This window comes from Saccostrea echinata, unplaced genomic scaffold, assembly GCF_033153115.1.
Source record: "Saccostrea echinata isolate AGI-Se365-2 ecotype Australia unplaced genomic scaffold, CSIRO_AGI_Sech_v1 ptg000056l, whole genome shotgun sequence".
Taxonomy (NCBI): Eukaryota; Metazoa; Mollusca; class Bivalvia; order Ostreida; family Ostreidae; genus Saccostrea; species Saccostrea echinata.
The window spans coordinates 13,276,515-13,287,287 of record NW_026889805.1 but is presented as its reverse complement, the minus strand read 5'-3'; the positions used below and the strand labels follow the sequence as shown (position 1 = coordinate 13,287,287).

The 10,773-nt window shown below is 34.9% G+C and overlaps 1 protein-coding gene across 1 annotated transcript; it reads left to right on the top strand.

Moving 5' to 3' along the window:
- The first annotated feature begins 3,350 nt into the window (after window positions 1–3,350).
- Window positions 3,351–10,773, top strand: LOC133173081 (monocarboxylate transporter 11-like). Its single transcript, XM_061308000.1, has 6 exons — window positions 3,351–3,471; window positions 7,213–7,329; window positions 8,252–8,395; window positions 8,474–8,732; window positions 8,869–9,689; window positions 10,434–10,773. The coding sequence occupies exons 1-6, from the start codon at window positions 3,381–3,383 to the stop codon at window positions 10,559–10,561; spliced, it is 1,560 nt and encodes a 519-aa protein (XP_061163984.1). The 5' UTR covers window positions 3,351–3,380; the 3' UTR covers window positions 10,562–10,773.

Genomic DNA, 10,773 nt, shown 5'->3' with positions numbered 1-10,773 from the left:
CTTTTCTCGCATGTTGACGCAATTTATCCTGCAAGTTGGTGGCAGAAACTAACAGCTTTCGAAGGTTGAAAGGTTTATCAGTTGATCGTTATGTAACTCGTCTTATCTGACATGTACCTGTTAAAGCTATATATGGCTTATCTGAGCTAAAAAAATAAAAAATACGAGATTGAATGTAGATGAACATGATGTTTGTTATTTACGTTCAAATTAAAATTTTCACCGATTTTGAACTTGAATAACCCCACGTTTCTATAGTTAAATTGACTTTCAACTGTGTCTGATATTTAAATGCGGAGTCGGTAAATAAATCGGTTATTGTTTTAAATTTCTAATGTCCATGAAACACGATTGATTTAAATTGTGTAATTTACAAAAAAGTCATATCTTTATATAAAGTAATGAAACAAATAGAAAGATCTTCATAATTTTATTAGTCTGAACTTATCAAAAATATGCCATATATGACTTTAAAGGAAAGATTTTTAAAATTAAAACTGATTGAAAATGCTTACTTGTAGTAGTCTTTGGAGTCCTAGCTACATTGCTCTAATGTGAGAGCTCGGGGCTTTGATATCTAGTAATGTACCTCGAACAGGTCACTGAACTTTGCAATAACACCATAAATTTTCAGAAAAAAAACTTTTTTACAAGATCCTTTTGTTGTGTGCGATATTTTAGGATTCTGTAATGCCATACTTCATGCACTTGGTAATTCTGGCAAATAAATACAGCTCATGCTAACAAAATGCGGCCATTTTAAGTAAAATTGGGAAAAAAACACTTTACAAACCATGGGATATGACCCACCGAATGAAACGAATGACCGATTTGAATCGGCGAGTTTAGTCCATGCTATAGTGCAATCTTCCAAAACTCTGATCTTTCCTAGCAGGCAAAGGACTACGCACGCTAACTCTCGATTCCCGCCTTCATTTCACACCCATTTAATTCAATATAATGGAGTCATTTGAATACGAAGAAGAGTTCATTAGTACATGATAAACAAAATTAAAACCAGTGTCAAAAAGTTAATTGATCTTATTTACAATTCTTTTCGGGGGGGGGGGGGTTAAAAATTTAATCCATTGAAATCAGGATTTAAAACATCACCAAATTTTGTAATACCCATGCAAACGGATAAGTGACTCTTAAATCTTGCAACTTATAAAAGTGATAAAGAACATTTTTATTTGTAATCTCAATTGAAACTGGTAATGAAAAGACCAATTTGGCTGGTTTTAACACACACACCCCAACACACACAGTGGAGCAACAAAATTAAAGCTTTGCTATGAATTTGTCAATTAAAACAATTCATAATACCTATATAAAGGAACTTTTGTTTCACAGGAGAGAGGAAAAGGGGGAAAAGATGTTTTGAAAATGTTTTCCATTGATTTAAATAGCGAAAAAACCGTTTTACCAATTTAATAGAGTTTGTCTTCCCAAATAAGTTATTCTTTATAAAAATTCATATTTATCAATATCTATATAAATATAAGAATTCATTCAAATATGTTAATTTTTGAAAATTGACTTGGGGGTAGGCGGGAGAACAATACTATTGTTCGCAGTTCTTTTATTTCAATGGTTATACTGAGAAGTCTGTGTTCCAACAACAAATGAATTTTTGACCCTTGGACCCAAGTCTGATATCCTTAGTTTGGAGTTAGGTTGTTCATGCTATGAAAATGCATTACATGTATATCTTTACATTTAGCTGGCAAACTGTTTTTCATGATTACAAATTAATGAGCAGTCGGCACTAGACAAAACTTGTGAAATTCAAGTAGTATGTAGGTTAAGGGTTAAGACTAGGGCTAAGTTGGTCATATACTCAAAATTTATTATAATATATTATTCATTCTTTAAAAATCTCAACTCTTGTCCATTTAACTTACAAACTTGATTCACTGTTATATACCAAAACTGCATGTAAAATTCAAATCTATGGTTGCAGGTTCTTGTCTCAGGAGGAACAAAAATGAACATAATTAAGATGCTATTGGGCCTATATTTCCTATAAATAAATGAACTTAAATATACCCTTATATGATATAAAATGAACGCATGAATATAAATACGTTAAGGTATGTCACTCGTCAGCTTTTTAGAAAAGTTCAGTCATAACCTTTAACTTCAAAAATATTTATTGCAATTCAATTTTTACAACATATTTTAATTGAACAATGCATGTAATTCAACGTTCTATGAAAAAACTGCTCAAAAATTCATAAAGAAGCAAGATTTATGAAGGACTATTTCTTGTGGTGGAAGGATATTTAGAAGAAAATTCTTCAAATCTACACATTTGTCAAATTTAATATCTTGGAACTTTAGCCCCTCATATTATTTTCCGCCATGGTATGCTAGGAATATTAAATATAGTTCCCAATTTACATTTTTAGAACCAATCTTATACATTCACTCAACAGATTTTGCCAAGAAATGAAGATATATTAACAGAAGTCAAGATAAAATTTACACCGTTTTTTGCCTGAAAATCGCACATTTTGACCAATATCTCAAAATTAACATCACTGACCCGAACTTTTTATTTCATTATTTTAAACAACACGATACTTCCAACCGATCTACACTTAAGTCATGAAAAGTTTGATACAAGAAAATATTTTATTGCCTATTTAGATTTTTTATACCCCAAATATGATACTCTTAAGTGCAAAAAGGTCACAAAATAATTTATGTGCATTAATTTGCATGATTTGTTCAATGATAAATATTATTCAAACTAGTTTACGTAAAATAAGATTATATTTATTGCCAAAATTACATCTGATAAAATATGATAAAGATTAAAGTGATTAATCAAAGAGTTATAATTTAAGTGCAAAAAGGTCAACTTAATTGTACTGTAGCTCAGTAAGATGCACACTGACCCCTCATTTTCTTTATGATTTTGAGTCACGCTGTATGAGCTTATCTAAAATATACTTCTCAAAAAATCCTTGATATAACAAATTTCATGAGTCACATACCTTAATATTCTTTGTAAAATATTGACAAAACTATTCCCGTTTAAAACTTTGACACTTTGTTGGTGGTTCAACCCATACATATATATATGAGCATGAGAATTTTACCGAAGGAAGAAACAGGCAGACAAACAGACAACTGTTGCACAAAAAGAAAGAGAAAATAGTTAGGTAGTTAGGTAATAGAAAGGAGAAGTCTCTGCAATCGAATTACTGACTGGATTACACAGACTGAATACACATCGGTGAACTTATTAAATTTCTTGAACCCACGACGTGTAACTGGCATGCTCCAACGATTCAGCGAGAGTTGACATCTGCCCACGACCATTTTGTTCACAGAGCAACGTGTCCGGGAACGGTGGTAAATCCCACGGACATATGACAGACGATGACTCCGGTACCTGGGCTCCTGACGGGGGCTACGGATGGGTGGTGGTCGGTGGAAGCTTTCTCGCTCATCTTGTCATCGATAAGTATTTCTCTTTTAAGCATCTTTTAAATTGAAAACATTCCCGAGAATGTTAATTTAACTATTTTTATCTTTTGATATTAAATATCGCTGTCACATTTGCAGCATAAATATACATTGATTGTTTTTTCCACCTGACCGCTACACGTAGTTTTGTTGGGAGGTTATAGCTATTATCTCAGGTATGCAGAAATGATCAGCTGTTTTTGTTCGAATCAGCTGTTTTTGTTTACATGATGATGCATGAATTGTTAAATGAGGTATGGGGTCATGTCCAGGGCAGGGACAGTGTTTATAATGAGGAAAATTAATATAATGACAGTACAGAGAGAGAAGGAAGTATACATGGCTATTATATCACAGTTCTATAGCAGTCAAATACACTCAAAATAAATATGTTGTGAATTCCGTGACAAGTATTTCCTGTAAGTTCATTCTTCCTCGTGTGCTGTCATATATTTTTGCAAAATCTTTCAATAATTTACTCCATGCCCAATAGAAATATATTTGGAAGAATGTTTTTCTATTTAAAATAGGTGTAAGAAAAAAATATTGTTTGAACAGAAAATTAAGACTATGTTTCAGTATTTACTATAAACAACAAACTAAAAAATTATGCAAATATCTGTTAATTATCAAATAAATCTCGGATAGAAGTAATTGGCTTCAATAAGTACATGATATTTATGTTTTTTTTTTATTGTGTATAAACATGTAAATGTATTCTCTTTCTATTATATTTTCCCACCTCCTCTCTGCAATGTATGTTTGTACGTGTACAACTAAGAGAATAAAGCAAGCACTTAGTATTAACGCCGGGGGTGGGGGGTTAAAAAACAACTTACTTGAAAAAGTCTTTGACACGTAGAAAAAAGGAACATTATTCAAACTCGAAAAACCTATTTCGGGGAGTGGGGATGGGTGAGTTGCAACTTTCTGGACTCTTTTTTAAAATACATTAACCTGAGGAGGATTTTTCTATGTAAAAAAAAAGGAGGGTACAAGCGGCCTTTCAATGAACATTTTCATGCATGTACTAATTTGAAATTAAAACAATATATTTGAAAAAAAAGTTGGGAGGGGGCAACCCCCAACCCCCGATACTATGTGCCTGTAAAGTTATTGTCATTATTTTATCAATTACATGTATTTATTCTTTTAAAATGTGCAAAGGAGAATAACTCTTACTCCATGAAAATTCATTTATTATATTTTTATTGTGAATTGGTTTCCCTGAGATCCATAAATTAATTTATATATGTTTATAATGTAACAACGACTTGGAACTTAGATTTGCACCAGGCATTAAATGATTTTGCTTATAAATGCCACAGGCACTTGGGGACTGGACCCCCACTTCTTTTTTTTTAGCTCACCTGAGCTGAAAGCTCAAGTGAGCTTTTCTGATCACATTTTGTCCGGCGTCCGTCTGTCTGTCCGTCTGTCTGTCTGTAAACTTTTCACATTTTCGACTTCTTCTCAAGAACCACTGGGCCAATTTCAACCAAACTTGCCACAAAGTATCCTTGGGTAAAGGGGATTCAAGTTTGTTCAAATGAAGGGCCACGCTCTCTTTCAAGGGGAGATAATTAGGAATTAGTGAAAAAATAATGGCAACATTTAAAAATCTTCTTCTCAAGAACCATAGGCCCAGGAAAGATGAAACTCATGTGGAAGCATCCTCAAGTAGTGTACATTCAAGTTTGTTCAAATCATGACCCCCGGGGGTAGGTCGGGGCCACAATGGAGGATCAAAGTTTTACATAGAAATATATTGGAAAAATCTTTAAAAATCTTCTTCTCAAGAACAGCAAAGTCATGATGAGTCATATTTATATGGAAGCATCTTCGGGTAGTGTAGATTCAAGTTTGTTAAAATCATGACCCCAGGGGGTAGGGCGGGGCCACAATGGAGGATCAAAGTTTTACATAGAAATATATAGGACAAATCTTTAAAAATCTTCTTCTCAAGAACAGCAAAGTCATGATGAGTAATATTTATATGGAAGCATCTTCGGGTAGTGTAGATTCAAGTTTGTTAAAATCATGACCCCAGGGGGTAGGGCGGGGCCACAATGGAGGATCAAAGTTTTACATAGAAATATATAGGAAAAATCTTTAAAAATCTTCTTCTCAAGAACAGCAAAGCCATGATGGGTCATATTTATATGGAAGCATCCTCAGGTAGTGTAGATTCAAGTTTGTACAAACTATGACCCCCGGGGGTAGGGCGGGGCCGCAATGGAGGATGAAAGTTTTTCTATAGAAATATATAGCCTAAGGAAAAATCTTTAAAAATCTTCTTCTCAAGAACAACAAAGTCATGATGAGTCATATTTATATGGAAGCGTCCTCAGGTAGTGTAGATTCAAGTTTGTTCAAAACATGACCCCCAGGGGTAGGGCAGGGCCACAATGGAGGATCAAAGTTTCATATAGAAATAATATATAGGAAAAATCTTTAAAAATCTTCTTCTCAAGAACAGCAAAGCCATGATGAATCATATTTACATGGAAGCGTCCTCAGGTAGTGTAGATTCAAGTTTGTTCAAATCATGACCACCGGGGGTAGGGCAGGGCTGAAATGGACTATCAAAGTTGTACATAGAAATATATAGGAAAAATCTTCTTCTCAGGAACAGCAAAGCCCAGATTGTTCAGATTTATATTGAAACATCCACAGGTAGTGTAGATTCAAATTTATTCATATCATGACCCCCGGGGGTAAGGTGGGGCCACAATGGAGGATCAAAGTTTTACATAGAAATGTTTAGGAAAAATTTTAAAAATCTTCTTCTCAGGAACAGCAAAGCCCTGATTGATCATATTTATATGGAACCATCCTCAGGTAGTGTAGATTCTATTTTGTTCAAATCATGACCCCAGTGGGTAGGATGGGGCCACAATGGAGGATCAAAGTCTTAAGTAGAAATATATAGGGAAATATCTTCTTCTGAAGAACTGCAAACCATGATTAGTCATTTTGATATGGAAGCATCCTCAGGTAGTGTAGATTCAATTTTGTTCAAATTATGACCCCCAGGGGTTGGATGTGGCCCATTGGGGGATCGAAAGTTTTACCTAAGAACATATAGAAAAAATATTTCTTCTCAAGTACAGGAAAGCTATGTTTAGTCATATTGATATGGAAGCATCCTCAGGTAGTGTAGATTCAAGTTCAAATGATGACCCCTGGGATAGGGAGGAGCCACAATGGAGGATCAAATTTTTACAAAGGAATATATGGGAAATTTTTTTTTAAAAATCTTCTCAAGTACAATAAAGCCATTTGTTATATTGACATGGAAGCATCATCAGGTAGTTTAAAATTCAAGCCCCCCCCCCCCCCCCCCCCACCCTCATGTAATCTTTTCAATACTGAACTGATTTGTGCTTTTGCCTAGCCAATGTGCTCAGGTGAGCGATGTGGCCCATGGGCCTCTTGTTTTTATGTGGGGTCAACACACCTTTTCCCTATTTTTGTATTCTAATATGCAGTACCTAATATTGATAATGTAACCCTTTTGTCTCAATAAGCTTTTTTTGAATACATGTATATCGTTTTCGACCGATACATATGCATCAGTCGAAAATTATATATATATATATATATATATATATATATATATATATATATATATATATATATATATATATATATATATATATATATATATATATATATATATATATACACCCTTGCTTAATATGTATTTCTAACAGGTTCTCTTTACATTTTTACGAGGATTTATGCGATCAGGAGGAGTAATTTTTCTGGAACTACGAGAAAAATTCAACGAATCTGCAGCAGATACGGCATGGGTCATATCACTGGCAGTCACCGTTCGCATGCTTTTTGGTACGGGTGTTGTATCTTTTCCTAGAACTGAAGGTTTCTTTTGGGGGGGAGGGGGTGTCAAGTGTCCAATTTTCTTTAGGAAAAAAAAATCTAGATTGTCAGAAGGCACGATCAAAATGGAATTCTGATCGAATGTAAATTAAAAGAATATCTTAGGAACTTTCATGACTCTGTGCCATACAATCTGTAGGAAATTGGGTATTAGGATAAATGCTATAATTCCTGTAATATTTATTTGAAGTCAGGGTCCAGGATTTACAAGGTCATACGCAACCTTACATCTAACCAATTTTTCAAGATAGGCTAATCTAAAATTAAAGTATACTATCAAGATGTTTTCAGACAAAAATCGGCATACATTACTTGGGGTTTTGAATATACACCAAATGACGAAAATCCTTGTGTTATTCAAAGAATAATTACCATGAAACAAATAGTTTTAGGTGGTATGTTAGGTGGTATGTTAGGTGGTATTTTAGGTGGTATTTTAGATGGTATTTTAGGTGGTATTTTAGATGGTACTTTAGGTGGTATTTTAGGTGGCATTTTAGATGGCATTTTAGGTGGTATTTTAGGTGGTATTTCTCTAAATTTGTTTTAGAAGGGTGCATGTGCAGCGGCATTATAAGCATTATATAAAAAGTCACACAATGGTTCAACTCTTCAATTATACAGGGAATATGAAATTAAAGTTCAAAACTACGTTGCGTATGGCCTTAAAGGTTCATTATAGACGTATATAGCAATTTCAATTGTTATTATGAAAAGTAAGAAACGAAATATAAAAAGTTTAAATTTTAAACGCTACTAGACTGGAGAGTAGTATTGAAGAAACTAGCATTTTTGTACTTCGAATGGATCTAACAGCAAAGTGGAGCTTTTGATTGGGCAAGGTAAAAATAAAATCTTCTCTATACTTCAGGTCCATTAGCCAGTGCCCTGTGCAATCGATTCTCCTGCCGTACCGTGGTAATCATTGGCGGTGTCTTATTGTGTGTGGGCGTGTTGATAAGTGGATTTACACCAAACTTGGCATTCTTATTCTTCAGCTATTCATTAGTGGGAGGTTAGTCTTACAATCAATTCTGCATTAGAATATATAAGTAATTCCTACTATTTGACAAGACATTTTTTTGTTTGCAAGGTATTGGACGAGCCTTCATTTACACGCCAGCGGTTATAATCGTTGCCCTGTACTTCGAGAGAAGACGGGGGACTGCGGCGGGGATCGCTAACGCCGGAATCGGCTCCGGAACATTTTTGGTTCCACCTATTGTTGAAATTCTTTTCCAAAACTTTGGGTTTACCGGAGCTTTTATCCTGTTAGCTGCTTTTGGATTACAATCCTGTGTTTCTGGCGCTTTATTTCGACCTTTGGCTCTGCAAAACCGAATTACAAAACGGTACAAAGGACGTATGTTTTATATTTTTTTATATCTTTAATTATACAGCGAAAGTTACACGTCTTTCGATTTATTATAATAGGATTGAATATGATTCTCGTGTATTTACACATGTATGGTCTTTTCCAATTTGTAGAAAACCATATGAAACAGAGATTGAAATCAAAGAACCAACTTTATGTGAAGTTAAAAGCACTCAAGGAAACAACGGGTTTTCATATAACGGCGTAAAATCTCCTCTGTTTCCAACGGTACGTGCAGACGAAAATGAAGTCACCCGAAGTTTGCCAAACCTACTGCAAACGAACAAGAAGTTTCTAAGCACTTTATCTGCATCTCTTATTTTGCATGGAGCAAGCTCAGAAGTTATAAACTTAACCGGAAGTGTACAACTATACAATGGATCTCGAAAATCGTTAAATTCAAAAACGGTTGATTCTGAAAATGAAATTAAGCAATCTAGTGTTAGTGCAAGTCCAGTACTTCTCAATCTGTCGCTTTTGCGGAATATTAAGTTTCTAAGTTTTTGTATAGGAATTTGTTTGTACACGCTGTCTTTCCAAGCCTTCTACGTATTTCTGCCTCCTTTAGCCATTCAAAATGGTCAGTCTGACATAGAGGCGGTCTATGTTGTTTCCATCGCAGGTGCTCTTGAAACGATCGGAAGCATCTCATCCGGCATTATACTAGACTTACCAATGATCAAACCACACAGACTGCTGATCTATAACATAGTTCTATTTATACTTGGTATATTAACGTTTATCACACCATTCCTGGGAGTGTTTGAATGGCTTTCGTTTACTTGTGGAATATACGGGTTTCTGTTAGGCTCAGGACTTGCACAGAAAGCTACACTAGTGGTGGATATATTAGGTGTGGAGCATGTAGTTAGTTCCCTTGGATTACTGGTGTGTTTCCAAGGCTTTGGGGTTTTATTTGGCCCACCTCTGTCAGGTAATTATGTTTATGTCATGCGGTACTAGCCTTTGTCCTATATATAGATCAACATTCCACTGAAAATGTTTTGAGTTGGTGCCTCAGAATCAATTTTTGGAGCAAGTCCTATGAAACATAGCTGTAAATCTCCCTCAATTGAACTTGCAATAGTGATGTATCTAGGATTGCTTTCTATATCCATGCTTCGGATGCTGTATCTGGATCTATACTTTCCAGAAGAACAGCTAGTTTAAATTTTTTCCGCAAGTCCATTCCAAAGTAACTGCAATTTTAAGCCCTTTTAATTAAGCCCTAGCTGGAGAAAACTTGCATTGATGGTGCATACTATAAGTTATGTTTTAACTGTTAACCCTACCTGGACTAATGCACCCAGGGGCGCATTGTTACTTATACAAAGCATTTAATATTTCTTAGGCAAAAATTTTACATGACAATTAATTTTGCATACCGGTATCAAAATTTGTGTAAAGGACACTACCTTCCACGCTCCGGCTACTGCACTTGGATAGCAGGCAGGATATATTAGAGTAGATCCATTAAAAATATTTGAAAGCCGTTTATGGACCAAACTTACAGTCCTACATCAGATACTCACTTGAACATGATTCATCTGAGAATTTACAGAACTTAGTTACATTTGCTTTGTAATCTTTGTACGCTTTGTAAGCTGTGCTTCCCTTTTTTTTAATGATGATTTAAATTCTCTAATATATTTAATACTTATAATGAATATTATTTTAGGTCTTTTAAAGGACTTTTACGGACTTTATGGCCCCGGATTCTACTGCAGTGGTGCGGCTATGATTGCTAGTGGGATAGTCCAGGGTCTAGGCGGCATAATTCACCATGTATACCAACGAGAGAAATAAAACTGTGATATAAAACAATCACATGTAACAACAGAGTATGCCTCATATCCATCACTGTAGCCATTTCCCATCACAGTACTACAAACGCAGGCTTGTGCCTTCTGTATACTAATATTTCCTACACGAAACAAGGCCTCAGGCAAACAGTTTGGTTCTTGGGTCCGACAAAATGCATGTTGCCCTCGAACCCAGTCAATAAATGTATAATATCA